The 18,166-nt window shown below is 43.1% G+C and overlaps 1 protein-coding gene across 14 annotated transcripts in view; it reads left to right on the plus strand.

The window, feature by feature from the left end:
• The window catches only part of SCN11A (sodium voltage-gated channel alpha subunit 11), a 122,922-nt gene that overhangs the window by 41,988 nt on the left and 62,768 nt on the right, over window positions 1–18,166 (plus strand). For 6 of the 14 annotated variants that reach the window (XM_074345181.1, XM_074345189.1, XM_074345191.1 and 3 more), the window contains exons 2-6: window positions 3,956–4,108; window positions 5,269–5,415; window positions 7,005–7,139; window positions 14,295–14,568; window positions 17,921–18,038. In XM_074345181.1, coding sequence (XP_074201282.1) covers window positions 5,345–5,415; window positions 7,005–7,139; window positions 14,295–14,568; window positions 17,921–18,038 — 598 coding nt within the window. In that variant the 5' untranslated portion in view covers window positions 3,956–4,108; window positions 5,269–5,344. Of the gene's footprint in view, window positions 1–3,955; window positions 4,109–4,137; window positions 5,416–7,004; window positions 7,140–9,579; window positions 9,641–14,294; window positions 14,569–17,920; window positions 18,039–18,166 lie in introns of those variants that run through there. The other 8 variants (XM_074345186.1, XM_074345184.1, XM_074345185.1 and 5 more) reach the window with 4 other exon arrangements.

An 18,166-nucleotide genomic window follows, 5' to 3' on the forward strand; every position in this document is an offset into this window, starting at 1 on the left:
TGAGGTCGGGATAAAAGTTGAATTTCTCCAGAAAGGATTTGTTTTTGTGTCTGCTAGCCTCTTTCTAGAGGCAAATTTTATCTCTTGCTCACCTTATTTTGTAGGTATGGCCCTTTGATGCTCCAGTTTTACACAGTGGACTCCTCTTAAACATCCCACTTTAGAGGGCCCCAGACCTTCTGTCCTGCTCCACACTCTGTGTGGTCATCTAAATGGACGCATAAGGTCTTGAGGGTGTGGCAGAGACCCTTCCAGTAAAAGGTAGTGCCAACACTCTCTTCCATCCAAGGCCTTCTATTATCTCTTTATCTCTAAAGTTCTCAGAGCTTTTTAAATGTTTTAATTCTTCATCTTTTAATATTTTATCCAATATTTTAGTTGTTTCAATTGCAAGAATTATTTAAGGTATCTAACTCTCTATACTGATGGAAATGTCACTCCAGGGTCATCTTGAAGCTTCACATTTTCTTTATATAAAAGCCATTATCTCATACTCCTTTCTTTGTTAGCATTTTGATTTGAGATATGTATATATGTATATATATAGTTTCAGTACTGACTCCTGACTTTAAGAAGAACCTGTGAGCCTCTAATTAACAGGCTTGTGAAAAAGTTTTTTTCTCTTGAGAGTACATTTATTTACACAAAAGCTTCATGGAAAGGAATATAGCAATTAATATTTTGTGTGTGTGATAAAACTGAAGGTTGAGAATAGTCTTTAAACATAAAATTAAATATAAATTTATATGAGTGTTTAGGAAAAGGAACATGGCCTTCAAACTTCTACCTGTGCTATGTCTTAAAACTCTCTTTTTCTAGTTCTGTAATCATAAAAGTGTCTTTTGCTAATGTTTGTTAAACTGTCTCATAGACACGTGGACTTCCACATTTGAATGTCATCTGCCATATCATGTAACTGTAACTCTCCAGGTCTTGCTAATAACTGTCGTATAAGCATTACTTGTGAAATCCAGGTCTGTAACAGTTCTATATGTTTCTTAATTTCTTTCTTTGTTGATGGTGTCAGATTCACTTTGCCTCTTCTGTCTTTGACCATGGAAATATTAATTTATTCCCAGACTATAACACATTCTTTGTCATAAAGTGAATGTTTGAAAGGTTTTTTTTTTTCTGTGCAGCCCACAGTGAGTTCAATATGCTTGTATATACCCTCTCAACTGAGTGAAGATAGAAGCTGTGTTTTACTCATTTCTGTGTCTAAGTGCTTTATAATTTAGTAGGAACTCATGAATATGATGAATAGAATAGAAACATAAGAAGAAAAACAGAGTCAAAATCCAAGTTTTTGAATAGTAATTAAATCTGCTATTGAGGCCACTTGGCTTTCTTTAGGGTGCGAGACATCTGAGTGGGGCCCAGCAGCGGCAAAGCTGGTGTTCAAAGCCTGGGGAATCTTGAGGTGATCTCCTGCCACTCAGCCCACCCCTCTGATTCTCTCTCTCTTAGGCCACCTGTCTGCCAACAGCCCCAGCCAAAGGGGCATCGGAGTGTTGGTAAATGGGCCTTGGCCACTGCAGGGGGCTGGGGAGGGAGGTTGGCCCAATACCTGTCATCTCTGCATGATGGCTATGTGGTCCTGGAGAAGCTACAAGTCTGAGACTGCTCCCACCTCCCCTCCTCATTCAGGCAGGCCCAGCATTTTGTTCCCTCCAATTAACTGTGCATAATAACAAGGAGTGAAACCAAGTGATTTAAGTAATAATTTATCATATTCAGTTCACCATTAACAGCCATCTAGTGTTTCCTTTGCCCTTTTAAATGAGTCTTTGTTCTGATGCTCAGCTCTTTTGTGTATTCCATAAGCTTTTAGCGAGTGTTTTCCCTCCCTCCCTCCACTTTCCCTCCCTCCTCCTGCCTTCTTGAGCTTTGAAGCACTAGTGTCTTTCTGGAAGCAGCTGAGCCACCTCTCCTCTAGCATCCTTATCCCATTTAATAGGGAGCTTAAGTGTTAATTTATGAGCATGAACTCCAAGCTGGGTGCTGAGAGGTGCAAGGGAAGAGGGTACTGTCTTTACCCTGGACCAGCTTTCAGCCTAACTGGGGAGATGAGACTTATCCAACACGAAGCAGTGAGAGGAGGACGGAGGGGACTGTATTTGTCAGTGTCAGCACAGTAAGGCTGTGAGAAAAGCTCCCTGGATGAAAGGACTGAAACTGAGTTCTGAATGTCATTGTGGATTTGGGGAGGCAGTAGAGGAGAGGGCAGCCTACGCAGGGGCCCTGTGGGCACACAGGTGTGGATTTGGGCAATCTGGCATGAGGGCAGGTAAGGTGAGGTCAGGGATGTGAACCTTATCCAGGCTAGTGCTTGTTAGGGGCCTTTTGTCTGCCTGCTTGCTAGTTTATCTTATCTTTGGGATCACCTGACCTGTGAGCCTTCTTTCCTTAACCCCAAGGTTTCTAGGGTGTGGACAGCCCAACCTTGCAGAGGAAGTCAGGCAGTGGCCCCAGTGAAGTTTTAGGTCTTCTGGGTCTATTTACTTTCAGTGCTGTATTCTGGGCTGTATGTAGTTGCATGTGTGTGTGTGTGTGTGTGTGTGTGTGTGTGTGTGTGTGTGTTTGTGTGTGTGTGTCTGTGTGTGTCTGTGTGTGTGTATGAGTGATCGAGTGCATATGAATGCACACCTTGACTCTCAGGGACTCTCATCACACACTTGTGTTTCTGGATTTGAGGCTGGAGTGGTAATAACAGAACTGGGGCAGCAGGGACCATAGCATTGAGTCACTGAGGCTATAAGACCCTGGGCCCCCAAGAGGCCCTGATAGCAGGCAGATCTGTCTCTACCTGCAGCCTGGTCAGCTCCCCGATGGTGGAGTTTGGGGCTCAGGATGGGGAGATAGGGAAGCCTGGACCTTCAGAGGGGCTGGGGGAGCACCCAGTGCAGATCCCTCCTCTTGAGCAAGGTCCCAGGGCTCGGAGGGCACATTTAAGATCCCATGGTCAGTGTGCCCATAGCCCAGCACAATGACCCCTTTTCAGAAGGAAACAATGTGCTGGGGGAGGGGTCCCACTGGACTTCCAAGGAGCCAAGGCACTAAGAGGCAGCACTGCCCAAGACACAGATCATCCCAGAGAGTGAGCTGAGGAGGGAGAAACTGTGGACAGACCTCAGAGGTCTGACTCTCCAGGCATCTAGGAGCCTGTACTCATGTTCTCACTTCAAGGTGTCTCTTGGCTAAAATGTCTTAAAAATGAGGCCTCAGAGGGAAGAAAAAATTAAGATTTCTGGTATTTATTTTAATTTCTAAAATTAAATGTAAAATTGAGACCAAATAAAAGAAGACAACATTCCCTTTAATTCAAAATTATGGGAATCCAATGAAGTGGAGACATATTTCTTTACTAAAATTTCTTTTGGGGAAAGCATATTATTTATTTGAAAAAAATACTCAGATAAATTGCTTGAGATGGCAGTTAAGACCCCAAGGGCAGGCATGTAAAAAAATAGAGAGGGGCATCTTTGAAGCTGTTACACTCAAGACATCTAAAGAAGTTTTTCTCATTTCTGAGAGGAAAGGCAGTAGGAAATTTAGATGAATAGAAAGAATTGAGGGTCCAGTGGTGTCAGGGAAGGCCAAGAGAGCTCCTCCAGGGCCAGAAGCAAGGGGCGGCAGGAGTGGACACAGGTGACAGCAGAGGGACAGGCAGCTAACACAGGCACTACAGATAAAAGGACACATTCTTTTAATGTAATAGATGGCCACAGGTTCAAGCACGCCTGGGGGTTTTGGTTGAGCCACCTTACATGGAGGTAGCCAGGGAGGTTTTGTGCTCGTGGAGAGAGAACTGAGTCTCAGCCAGTTTAGGGTTTTGACTTGAAGCAGTTAACCTGGGGCCACGTGGTGAACTGAGGAGGAAGGTCTTCCGATTTCTGTGACGCCCAGTCATTCTATTTCTGAACTTGAGCCTCAGCAGATATTGTATCTCTTCCAGGTACATTGTGAATTCATTTCCAGAAGACTTTGAATTTGCTGTAGAAATAGCAACATCCACTTTCTGCCTCATCAGGAAAAAGCAGAGAAAGAAAGCTGACATGTCATCTCAGGGGACACTGAACTGCATCCCCTGGACCACCTTCAGCCTCCAAGGGATGTTGGGGAGGGGGCAGAGAGGGAGGATGGGAAGGAGGAGGTCAGGACGGCAGCTTCACAGTCAGTTCAGATGTGTTTCTTCCTGTCACTATAGCTCAACTCCCTTCCTCTGTGTTCCCTAAGGAGTGACTGTGCAGATATCTGATGTCACTGCAAGCCACTGAGTTTTTGTTCAAAACCTAGACCCATTCCTCCCTTTTACAAGCTTGGTGGTGCTGCTTCTTTAAGACTTTATGTTGTCTTTTCCTCTTCCCTTCCTCCCCAACAAGAGCAAACGGAGAAGAATGAAGCCAGGGTAAATTGAAAAATGTTTGAAACCTATTAAGCGTGGCTACAAGTTTATTGTAATTCTTAAGTTAATTATATCCTTTTTGACTTCCAGCCAGTCCCTTCATTGGCCTTCCTTATAGACTTGGCCACCTATCCCAGCCTCAGGCTGGCGGCGTGCCTATCTGCCTGCCTTGTTCCTTCCCTCCCTCCTCCCCACCACCTCTTCCCTCCTCCCTCCTGCACAAGTAAGTCAGCAATCCTCTGTAGCTACGACCTCCTAGAGCTTAAATGTGGTTGTGGCTGTGGTGGGTATAAAGAATTTGGAGTGTGTGTGTATTTGTACGCATGTGAAGGATAGGGACATGGTAGTTAGTGGAAGATGCCATATATAAATGCTAACTCTTACTGCAGACACATGCATTTATTTCAGCTTGTACCTTACAAAGTGTTATCTCCTGAATATTTTAATCTCACGAATCCTTTGTGCAGTAGGTTTTATCAGTTTCTGGATGAAGAAACTGAGGCTCAGAGAAGTTTTACAAAAAGATTGATCACAGATCTATTAGGTGGCAGAACAAGATGGGATTCAGACCAAGTCTTTGATTCTAAGATGTGTGTGTGTATGTGTTTCCTCTCTACACTATACTGGTTCTCAAATAATAATAGAGCTGTACTTTTGTATAACTTGAGTTTCTCTCTGCTCCATGCTCTGAAGGCCTCTGTTTGCATCTTGCTTTCAACTCCCTGATGCTCTCTTTCTTGCTTTATAGTTCTGTGTACACCTTTCTTTGTCATAAAGAGACTGCAGGCTACTCAAAGGTTCAGGTCTTGTTTTGGTATTGCTCTGCAGTAGTGGAGGTTCAATGTCATCTTTGCTAAATCAACAGATGGGAGGCGTGGCTGCTGCTGAAGCCGCTGCCCCATACTTGGCCACTGATGCTGAAGCTGATCAGCGTATCAGATGGTGGTGAGACTGGCAAGGTCTTGCTGCCTGCAGCACTTGAGGGAAGCGGCGATGCTGTATGGCTTGAGGTATGCAAATGTGGGTGCTCTGGTGTTGGCATATCTTCCAAGGAGGATCCAGCACAGGTGCTCTGCTCCATCTTTCAAATGCATGTTTGCCTTCCCTAAGTTCTCCATAGGAGAGGGGAGTCTGGGGAAAGTCCTGAACGCAAACCCCAAATGGCTTAGGCAGCCTGTGTTTTTGTATTACTCTTTGTCGCTTCAGTCCTTGCATTTCGAATCATTTTCACTTGCTTGAAGATGGAGCTGGAAAGATTCTTTTAAACTTCAGAGTGGGAAGTCTGAATCTGACTTAATAGCTTAGGAAAATAATATTTGCAAAGAGTTTATATTAAAAAAAGGTCAGGCCTCTTAAGATAATGGATTTAGAGGCCTCCTTTACCTCTTCAAATGCACACATTTTTATCCATGTAAAAAATGCTTATTAACTCTAAGTATTTCGCTTATTCTTTGATCTTCCCTTATTCCGAGAGTCACCCTGAAATCAGACAAAGGTTTAGAATTTCTGATCACTGCCTTAAAAAGTCAGGTCATATACGCTGTGCCAGGCCTGGTTCTAATCCCATCCGATGTCTGTGATTTCATCCTTTCCATGGGGTCCAGATGTTGAGTCAGTAGGGGGAGAAAAGCAACCAGGCCTTTTCTCTGTTAAATTAAGGTACTTATATCTAGTGCTTGCAAAGTGTTTTTACAGCTGTTATCACATTTGCTTCTTAAGACTAAGGTGATTTGAAAGATTATCCCATTTTATAGGAAGAAAATTAAGGTTCAGAGAAATTGAATGACCCTTCCAATATCACACAGCTTACAGTGGTAGAGCCCAGTTCTTTTGACTAGTATTCAGTGCCCTTTCTGGCAGGACCAAAATCTGCCTGTGATTCCAATCCGACACTCCTTTAAATACCTACTTCCTACCTCCTGACTTCTTATAAACACACGTCCTCTGTCTTTTACCTCAGTTGGCTTTCAGCTAGCCTCTGGAAGGTGACGTGGTTGAGAATTTCTTATGCTTACACTGCCCAGAGAAATTTCAATTTTCCCCAAGCATTAACAAAACAGAAGCCTACATGGGAGAGTTTTGGGTATGGTGACAGGTCCATTGCAATGTTGCTTTGGTGGCCAAGGGGTCTTCTTAGTGTCCCTTACGACAAACACATAAGCAAACGTGTATTTTCATAGGTCTGAACCCAAGTGTTGATGGCATAAGAAAAAAGCAAGGAGGAGGAAATGAATGGGTGCTTTGTGAACAGTTTCACATTGTGGACCTTGGGAGGTCCTGGGGGGCAGGACCCTAGGGGGCCCCGAGTTAGGCTGCCTGCAGACTAAGCTGAATACAGAAACAGCATGGCTTTTCAGATAGACTTTTCTGTATTTTCGCACCCACTTGGATGAGACCAAAGGAAAAAAAAACCAACCTGTTTCTTTATTAATGATGCTTTCTGCAGAGTTAGATTAAGCACTGATTAAAGGCAGATGCTTCCAAAGTATAAATGTAAGTACCATCTCAGTCACTTCTCCAGTTACAGGGTTTCCTACACGATTCTTTAAAATCACTTTGGCTCTCTTCCCATCTGCCCTCCTCCGTGCTCTCCACCCAGCTTTGGAGCCGCCCCTCCTAGAAGGGCTTCAACTGCCAGGAGCAGGAGCTCGGACTCCGTGAGGGACTTGCTCTGTGGAGAGTTTCACGAGGTACACCCAGGGCTGCTGCCTGGAGCCATCTTACCAGAAGGCAGGTAAGTCCTCTGGGCTGGGGGCAGCCCTGTTCTTCTGTCCTTCCAAGGCTGGACCTGCCACTATGGAACTTGCTCTGTTTTTTCATTTGGATGGAGTACAGGCCTTTTGTAACCTTTTCCTGTTCAAATAAGAGGCAGAGAGCAGGTACAAGATATGTGGCTCGGGTGATGAGGTGGTTTTCCTCCTTTCAAATGCTTGAAGGCATGGAGACCAGATGGCTGGCCTGATAGGTGCTCGCAACCCTGGACTTTGTGTCAGGAATTGCACTTTTCTAGAAATGATGTGCTCAACTCTTGTCTCCATCGGAGGCTGTAGTGCAAATCCTCCAAATATTTTCTGAATTCCCTGTGGCCAGTTAACTTAATCAGAAATTTATGTATGCAAGGGTTTTTGTTTGTTTGTTTCTTGTTTTGTTTTTCTGAAGGGCTAGCAACCTAATCTTGGGATTGGCTTTGGACTGAGATCAAATTGTGTTAAAGTCTGTTCATGTTCCTTTGCTTTCTGATTTTCTTTTGGGATCTATGAAGGAGGAAGAGTATATATATATATATATTTGTAACCCACATTAACAAGCATGGCTATGTGTCACCAAAATTAGGAACGTGTTATACAAACCAGCACCCAAAAATGGATGAAGGATTTGGATGGATGGATGCCCCTTCCTGTAGGATGCATCCACCATTGGGCTGTCTGGCTTGGGTGAGTGGGAGGGTGACATGGTGGGGCCAGTGGAATGCCTGTGGGAGTGACATGTGGATGGGGAGGTGGCAGCGACGCTGATGTCGAGGGAAGAACATCACCCCCACCGAGGGTGCCATCAACCCAGCCCAGCCCTGCTGGAAGCTGTGTGGCTTTCTCCTCCGGACTCCCTCCTCTCACCTCCGTGGGATGTCTTAGCTTGAGTATGAAGAACTAGGCATGTAGGTGGAATTGCATGGTGGTGATTGTTTGGGGTTGAGATGCTCCAGCACTCACAGGATCATAGGCAAGTGTCTCCATTTCTCTAAGCCCTAGTGTTTCTCTTCTGTAAAATATGGGTGATGTAATAATATCTACCCTGTAGCTTTCTTGGGAAATTGTGAAAGATAATCCATTTAAAGCGTTTGACTCTGCTTAGCCCATAGCTCAGAACTCTCACTAACCTCAGCATGGACCTTGGGCATTTTGGCTTGTGACAGCCGGATCCATGCTAAAACGTTTTGGCTGTGCAGGTATAATCCTTTTGTGACTTTTCTCACCGGTTAGGGTAAAGTGTAAGGGTCAGGTTGTCTAGTTTGGCTCCTTGCTTGGAGGAAAAACTAGAGCAAAACACTAGTAAAAGGAAGATGTAGGGTTAATTTACCTCTGCCGCTTAGGAGAAGAATTAACCTTAATTCCAGTTGAGTATTTCCTTTCAGAAATCCCCCAAGGATAATATTTATCTCATGAGATTACTCTGAGGATTAAATGAGATAATATATATCAACACACTCAAGATTTTGCCTGGAACAGGGTAGACACCATTAAATGACATCTATTATTGTGAAAAAGTTTGTGATTAATTAATCACAAGGTAAAATTGCATATGCATCACAAATGACAGTTATATAAACATATTCACGAAAAGACTATGGAAAAGTACACCAGAATGTTGTAACATGAATGTGTTAGGTAGCTTTGTTTTGTGGGTGATCATTTCCTTTTCTTGTTTTCTAAACTTTATTTAATAAATGATTCTATCAGCCAGGGCCCTGGCAGGAAACATGTGATGCATTCAAACTGGGCATTTTGAGGATGTTGTATTGAAGGATATTTTACAAAAGTTGAAGCACAGTTACAGTAACAGAAATAAATGAGAGTGCTATTCTCAGGGGTTGTGGGAGTGGGGTGCCATTACATCCCACATGTGAAGGGGCAGGGGAGGGAGCTACTAAAGAACTGGAGAGAAAGCTGTGTGGACGGGCCATCTGACAGGAGCTGTGGCACAAGGCCACCATCAGGAAGAGAGATGGGAAAGAGATCCCTGACCTCACTCCCCACCATTCTCTGGGTCTCTTTCTGGTGCCTCCCATCAGCCAAATTCAACCAGAAGCCAGAGTTCAAGGGGCCCCAGTGAGGCGTCCATGTGAATCAGCTTCACAGGCACTCATGGAGAAGGATGGTGAAGAGATCTGGAGGGCAAACTGAAGGTGGCCAGCACAGTAAGGTTATGTAACTTTTGTAATTATAGATAAAGTCATAAATACGAAACAAAAGCCCTTTGCTACGCTCAGTGCTTTCATACATGCGTACACCTCCCTCTCTCCTCCCAGCTCAGTGACTTCCAGTCTTCATAACCATGCCCTTCTTTGCACCACAGCACTCAGTGCTTCCCTAGTGCAGCCACACCCATTGTGTGGTTTCATCCGTCCTCCCTGATTTACCTGATTCCCCATAAGTGTTTGTTTTCTGTCTGTTCAGTGGGAAGTGGACCCGGGAGACTGCTGAGCCCAAGCCAGTCCTCAGAGAAGCATGGTAACAGGTAGTTTCCCACCTCCCTTGCAAGTCTAGCCCATCACTCCATGTCTCCATGATTTCCAGTGTCAAATCATAATTCACATGCCACTGGCCTCCTGGCTTAGGACTGCAAATAGCTTGTTTCCTTTATGACTCAAAGAGATTTAGAACCTGTCATTATATCTGATATTTTGACTCTCTACTTTTTTTTATTTAACCGGAGGTACTGGGGATTGAACCCTGGATCTCGTGCATGCTAAGCACACACTCTACCATTGAGCTATATCCCCACCCCTCAACTCTACTTTGAATCAGAGGATGTTCTGAGCCTTTGAAGGATTTTTACAATCCTTTTGCAGTCCTATAAATGTGACATGTACATGCAGGTAACTCAAATAGCTCAGATGGGGAAAATGTTGGGAAGGATATAACATAAAAAATAAAATATCTCCATCTTCACCTATATGCCCAGTCCCATTTTAACCATTTGAGTTTTCATTCTTCTGGTCATTGTCTTGCTAACTCTACATGATTCTTTTATACTTCTATTTATTGATTTGTCAAGTTTAAGTAGAAGTTACTGAATTGTCTGTATGTGAGATGAGTTTAGCTTATTGACAGCAATCTTTCTGCCCTCCTCATGATTTCTTCCAGTTTTTGTTGCTTATACTTCAAATTTGGTTTTGCACTTGATTACCTGATAATTTTAACAGATAGACTTACACCTGTATTGCTTGATCCATTGAACTTCCATAAAATGTCTTGATTCTCCAAGTGTTTAAGATGAGGAAATTGATGCCTCTGAACTTCCCTTAATCTTTTCTCTCCAACTCTGGCTTGCAAAACAAAATTTTATAACATTTATAACAGTTGAAGTATACTCTGTAATTATAATTAATTCTTTATCTATCAGATGATTGTTAAAAATCAAAAACTAATATATAACCTTTATGATACAATGGCTTTGTAGCTACTAGTCTCTAAAACCAAGTACTATATTTGGACCCATAAACAAGGGGATGGATTCTGATGTCAGTGACCTTCTGCTGCATAAGGGAGAATGTTCTGAGTGTGAGGGTCAAGTGGACTCTCTTCTTTTCCTCTTCTTATATTCCATCAACTGCTCAGATTGTTTAGTTGGCTTCATATGTAAAACATGACTTTCTGAAGAACATTTTGTTTTCATGGAATTTCCAATTACCTTTCTTTTTTCACCTGTTAAGAAATCAGTTTCTTTGTTACAGAAAATTTACTTTATTCTTGAAGAATTTTTCTTGGGGCTTTCTGACTTCTAATTCTACTTGGATCAATTGCTTTTCAGGACAGTTGAGGTGCTGTCACCCTGGAATATTTTTAGTGCACTCTTGGATTGGGTACACTATGTCTTGGATTCCATGCACTCTCCATTTTTTGGATTCCCTTATCATTGTTTAGGAGCATATGCGCAAATAATTTTTTTGTAAAGAGACATTTAGTGTCTGAAAAATTTGCCTTCATATGTGAGTAATAGTGAGGCTTAGGAAATAATTGCACTTAGCCAATTTAATTGTGTAACTAATTTTCCAAGCAATGCAATTATTTTCTGTACAGAAATTTTCAGAATTAAGTATTTATGTATAAATTTCACAGTGAAGATTTGAATATTTCCAAATGTTATCATTTACAATATGTGCCATATTGATGCTTATTACTTCATTAATTTAATTTTGCATGTGCAGCCTCTATTTCCACAGTCCAGTTTTCCCGAGTCTACTTTTACTAAAAAAAATTTTGATTCTTCTATCAATTTTTTTCACTTAATTGGAAAATTTTACTCCATGTGATTTTATTTTGTCAGATTCGAGTTGATAATTTTATAAAGTCCTCGTTTCCCTGGGTCAATTTTTGCTGTTTTCAGTGTTACCTTTAAGGTGTGGTTCTTTAGTTATGACATCATCTATAACAAATTTTTGATGTGTGCAGTTTCGGGGGTTGTCAGTTTTATTTTGCGTTATTTATTTTTATCGAGTCTCTTCAAGAACCCAGGCAGAATACCCCAGGGTCAGAACAGCAGGGTCAGAGTGTCCAGTTTCTTTTCTAGTGGTCTCATTATTGTGGCAGCAGCCCTCCACTGGATTCCTTGCTGCAACTTAGCATAAAGTCCAGTTTTTACCATTCAGGTTCTTTCTAGGCTCATCCATTTTAAAGGATCAGCTAACATTTCTATGCTGCTTACTGAAAAAGACTTCATCCTTGTCTTAAATGTCTTTTATGAGATCTAGAGCCAAATACAACAGAGTCTCATTATACCCTCACTTCATTTATACAAATTTAATTATATATGTTTAAGAGAGAGAGAAAGAGAGGAGTGAAGTGGAGTGGGAGCAGAATGGAGGAGAGGGGAATGGAAAGCGAGTAATTTACATAGTATGGCCAATTCCATCATCCAGGCTCATCCATTAAGAGCTTGACCCTGAATGAATGCAGGATAGAATGCACTGAATCTGCTGTCCCATATTTGATTTCTGTTGACTTGCGGCTCACACATTGCGACTATCTCATTACCCTTAGTGCGTTTAAAGACACACATATTGCCTTTATTATAGCCCTTAAACACAGTCCAGCTACTTTGAGGCTTCACTAAAGAAAGAGTGACTGGTTCTGGCACTGGAAGAAAAGTTGGCTGTATTGAATTTGTTGACCAGTTTGTTGGGATGCCTCTTCAGTATGGTGCCTTCCTGAGGGATTTGCAAGAGAAGTTTTGATTATGTTTTTGTTTCTGTTTTTTTCTTACATGCTGCTTTCAGAGTCTAACATGTATAAGCTGTGATTTCTCATATTTACGTGCCTCCTGGTTCTCTCCACTTGCAGATTCCATCAGCAGCTTCAACTCCATGTGTTTTAAACTGAATCCCTTCCCCCAGAGCTTCCTCCTTCCCTAGTGCTTTCTATCTGAGTGAGTGGCACAACTGCTGACCCACTTGCCCAAGCTGGGAGTCTTGGCTCCTTCCTATCCCTCAGATCCCTCCCTTCTCGTGAATCCCACTCATGAAGGCTGTTTTTTAGTGGGTCTCAAATCTGTCCATTCCATTAGGTTGTCCTCAGTGATTATGATTTTTTGCAACTATTTCCAAGCTCATTTCTCCTGTTGCAGCCTCCTCAACTCCTTCATTCCCCTATCCCAAGCCCTACCCATTCGCACCAGTAAGTGGGATATTTAAAAAATGATAATGTTACCCCTCTCTAATAATAATAATAATAGTAATAACCCACCCTTTAGCAATTTCTTACTACCCTCAGGGTGAAGTGCATTGTCTTTGCTAGGGATTACAAGCCCCCATATGCTCTCATGCTGACTGGAGCCTTATCTGGACATTCTGCTCCACAAAATCTCCATTTTGGGCAAACAAAACCTGTTGATGGACACCACGTTCTTTTTCACCCATGGATCCTTGTACATGTTCTTTGCTCCCTCTGCAACACTCTAATGTCCCCTTTTTTTCTTCTCTAAGTCTTACATCTCCTTTAGGTCTCAGCTGAGACATTAAAGCTTTGGCAAGCCATCCCTGATTCCACAAAACTGGTTAGATGCTTATCCTATGCACAGACATAGCACCCTCTATTTCTTCCTATAGTAACGTTTGTCTTACTCTATTGTAACTTCCTGTCTTTTATCTGTCTTCTCCACTATATCAGGGCAGCATAGCTGTAGGGCCCAGAGAAGTAACTATGGTTTTTTCACCCATTAGTGCCTGGTAGCACTGTGCCTAGAACAGACACTGAGCACATGGTTGTTGAATGAATAAAACCAGTCGCATGTTGGATTCCCCATTGTAATTCTCCAGAGTGGTTTGGGAGTCAATCCTAGATTGGCATTCAGTAAATTAGAAAGGAAGAGGACTCCTGGCATGGGGAATAAATGCATTCAACTTCAACATTACTGCTTTTTCTCAGAGTCTAGTTTTAAACCTGAGACTGTAGAGAAAGTCCTTGTAGAAAGGAAAGGGGTAGAGACTGGGAGAACTACTATCCCATGATAGAGTGACCATATTAGCCTTGGCAAATCCTTTCTGCTTTCTTGGGGTCTCACTTCTGCCAGGTCTGGGTCTCATAAGTAAGGGAGCTAGCATAGGATCATAGATGTTAATGTAAATGTTCATTTTATGTTTATGGATCTTTTGTTTCCATTCCATCACATTTTAAGAACTTTGCTGACCAAAGTTGAGGAAAGACTCATGCACTCATAGTTTTGATTTTACAACCCACAGCTATGGCTCACTTGATTCCCTATTTCTTCCCCTTCTGGTCACATTGTGGCCATTTGTCTGCCATCTGCAGGTCCCATTTTATATTTCAGCTTGTTCAGCCTTATTGTCTTGCTCAATGCTTGGGTCTCAGTTTTAGAGACTGAACTTCTTCTGCATATTGACCTTGAACTCAACTTCCCACCTATACCCAGGTCTTCCAGGAATGATGCCCTGCTTTGGTCTTGCCAATGCCCAAAGTTCGTGCTATATCCACAGTGGTGGCCACCTCTTCTGACTTTCCCCATAGCTAATGAGCTCCCAAGCTCCCTCACCTCAGTCTCAACTCTTTTAGACTCCATGATATTGTCCTTGGAGAGTGGAATCCCAGGGCAGACAGTGTGATTTCTACCACCCAGAGCTCTCTGAGGGTCTGCTGGTTGTCTCTGCCCCAAGGGAGAAGATGGACGAGAGGTGCTACCCAGTGATCTTCCCAGATGCACGGAATTTCCGCCCCTTCACTCCTGACTCTCTGGCTGCAATTGAGAAGCAGATCGCCATCCAAAACGAGGAAAAGAAGTCCAAAGACCAGAAATCAGCAGAACCCCAGCTTCGACCTCAGCTTGACCTAAAGGTCTCCAGAAAGTTGCCCAAGCTCTATGGAGATATTCCCCCTGAGCTGATAGCAAAACCCCTGGAAGACCTGGACCCATTCTACAGAAATCATAAGGTACCTCTGTGGGGAGTTTGGGGTGTTCTAACCATGTTCTAACCACCGATTATAACTGGTGTTACAAGAATCTCCAAATACTGATCTTGGGGTATAGAGAGGTCAGACCCAGCTTCTCCTTTGCTATCATCCCCTGTCATTGCTTTCATAATTCTTAGAACAGCTTTCAGTACTAATTTTCTCTCTGTAATAATGTGTGTCTTGGAGAAGAAGATGAGGACTAGGAGCAGCAGAGAGATTAAAAGGAGAACAGATAAAACATAAAATGGTGTCAGGAAGGAGGATTGGACTAGCAGTCAGAAAAGTTGGGTGTAGTCCATTTCAAGTGATTGGATTTATAACTTTGGGTGAACCACTTCACTAATTCTCACTTTTCTAATCAGTAACATGGGAATAATGCCTGCTTTCCCTACATTACAGTATAGACATATTGTGGAGGTACTTTATAAAGTATAAAGCATTATACTGATATGAAAGACTAATATCACTGTCCATGAATGTCTGTTTCAGGAACAAGCATTTACCTTGAAAAACTCGTAGACAATAGGCTTTTTAGGCTATTAAATGAGATTTATGAAGTTTAAAGTCCTAGACCAACACTTGACACACAAGAGGAGCTCAATGAATGAAGTTTAAAAATATTGTAATCAAGTGGGCATGTGCAGATTATATGTAAACCACATGCCAATGTGCGACAGGCTTGCTGTTTTATCTACTTGGATGTAGGGAAATTCTCATAAAAGTTCTTCAGAGGGGCTCCTGGGTGAAGAAATGTGAGCTCAGGCTCTCCTGATAGCTGTTTGAAAGGCTGAGATAGTGAGAACAGCCCTTTACAGACCATCCCCTTTCAAGAAAGACTCAGAAGACCGAACCATCATCATCTTACTATGTGATCCAGCAGGGAATGGAAAACCTACTTAGCCAGACTGAGGACAGAGAGGAAGGAGGCTGGGGAGTCTGGGGCAAGTTTTGGAAGATATGGGATACCCAGAACATCCTTCGCTGGCACCAGTGGGAAACTGACCTCTCCAAAGAAAGATTGCCTGGTTTGTATGTCGTTGAATTAGACCAAGCCAAATAGGGACTGTGTGTATAGAGGGAAGTGGGGGATGACTGGGAAGGACAAGAAAGGGGAAAAGAGATGAAGGAGCAAAAACACTCCAATGCTTCTCCTTTTCCTAATGCCCCAGAATTCCAGGGGCTTCTTGGAGGCAGAGCTTTTAGAGGTGAGTTAACTCTTAGAGGCTTCCTTCTGCCTCATGGTTGGGCAGGAGACCCACAAGGCAGGCAGCCTAGTACGTTGTGGATAGTCCTGGGAGGACAGTCTCTTTTCCAACCAGGGTGGATGTTCTAGGACCACCTCTTCTCAGCCTGGGTTCTCCCTTTAAATTAGGAGACATGATACTTGTTCAGAGCTCTGCATACCCATGACCTCGCATGGCCAGTGCTCTAGCAGTTATGTGAGCTGTGTGTAGTGTCGTTAGCACCTTACAGATGAGGAAACCAAAGCCTAGTTGGGAGTGGCTTACACCCAGTCAAACAGCCAATCAGTGGTGGAGCTGGACTCAAACCCAAGGATTCTTTCTGCAGTCGCAATTCACTTCCTTTCTTTCCAAATTTCCATTTTTGAAGCGCTACAAGGAAAGGGGTGGAGAAGTGTCAGCAAGCAGACAGGAGGAGCTGATACCTATCATTTAAATCATTAAAACCCTGGCAAGTGTAGTTAAATACACCATTAGTTGAAATATTGAAAGCAGTCAGAGGAGGCATTAATAAAATATCAAAATCAAAGGGCACAGAAGCAGAGCCATATCATGCTCCCTATTAATCTGGGGTGACCTCTGTCAAGGAGAAGTTTGCTGTCTGCCCTAAAATCGTCTTTCTAGCCAAAGGAAGGGCATAGGATTCCCAAAGTGAGTCTTGGGCCCCTGGGCTCATAGCTTTTAAAGAACCCTGTGGCCCACTTCATTTTGTTATGGAGGCAAAGGAAAATATCCTAGTTCACATTTTCCCTGCAGCCAGGTGGCCAGCAGACAAGCAAAGTCCAGCAACTCAGTGAAGGAAGGTTTGAGGCCTGGCAGTGACTGAAGTTCTGGTACCTCAGCCAAGGCTGCAGCTGCCCCACTGCTTCTGTGCCTGGGTGACAGGACCTGTCTCTCCTGTCTGAGAACATGCTGGATTCTGTGTCAAACATTACTTTTTGCAAATCTGAAAGGACCACAGACACAGGAGATAGGAACGACCCTAGTTCTGTGAAGATTTTTGTAACTAGCAGCCTTAGGGATGCATAAGGAGACAGCCAGATGACAGTTCAATGGAAAGGGGGAGATCTGAGGGTTGATGTTAGAAGTCTGTGAGGGCTAGGTTGTTGTCCAGGGGCAGCTCATGCCCAGAGCCCAGGAAGACATGCAAGGAGGAAATGGCACAAGTTTGGTGTTCTTCATTGGGGCCCAATTAGACACTTTGGGTGGTCAGTGCACCATTTGGCAGGTCTGTCCTGGGTTTGGCATCCCTGGATGTACCCACCAAAGGCCAGTAGATCCTCCAGTGTTTGTGACAGACAACCAAAAACACCCACACACATTTCTAGATGCCTTTTGTGGGGCCTCCCCTTCTGGTTGAAAACTACAGGCAAATTTGCCTATGTCCAGTGGGGAATGGGAGAGCAAGTCTGGGAACCTTGATGACTTTTTTTATTGAAGATCCTCAAGGTTAGAATTGATAGGCAGACTGTTTCACGTAGAACTGCCCAGGCATAACAATATGAACTCTCTAGTTCCCTCACTATTCTAAGATTCATTACAAAGTCTTTATTAGTAATCAAAATAATTTTTAAAAATCTGCCAAATGTGAATGTTCAATTCTACTTCTGTCTCTTTAACTTCTCTTCTAGTCCTTGTCTTCATAAATATCTGCCATGGAGTACAGTACAAAGGGTTTTGTTTGCCACAGTTATTACTCTTCACCCCTACTTTTTTATTTGCAGGGCCCATGTGCTTCATTTCTGGGGCCTCTTGAGTATTCACTGGGTGAACAGTCCACAGCTCAACAGTTATTTTGGGAGTGAGGGCTGCCTTTCAATAGATCAGAGTCATGGGACTCTGAGTCCCAACACTTACCTTGGGACTCTGGGTGAGACCTAAGCCACTTGGGGGTTCTGTTGGCTTCCATAGTAACAGTGGTCAGAAACTACCTCTGGCTTCAGAAGACAGCTCTCCAATCAGAAGTCATAGTCATCATAATGACACACTACGCTTCAACCTGTCGTCCCACCGTATTTTCTCTAAATGAACTCATGGTAAATATTGTTTTGTCATTGCATGTAATTCCTATTGTGTTTGTTTTTTTGCAGACATTTATGGTGTTGAACAAAAAGAGAACAATCTACCGCTTTAGTGCCAAACGAGCCTTGTTCATTTTGGGACCTTTCAATTCAATCAGAAGTTTAGCCATTAGAATCTCAGTCCATTCATATCCTTTTGTTGCTTCTTTTACTAAGTCCAGGTCAGGTGAAGCGTGCACAAGCCCCAGGGTGTTCACATGTTTGTTAAGTGGAAACAGCTCATTCTTACAACAAGTACGGTTGAGTGCCCCTGCT

The sequence above is a fragment of the Camelus bactrianus genome, chromosome 17 (genome assembly GCF_048773025.1).
Source record: "Camelus bactrianus isolate YW-2024 breed Bactrian camel chromosome 17, ASM4877302v1, whole genome shotgun sequence".
NCBI classification, from domain to species: Eukaryota; Metazoa; Chordata; class Mammalia; order Artiodactyla; family Camelidae; genus Camelus; species Camelus bactrianus.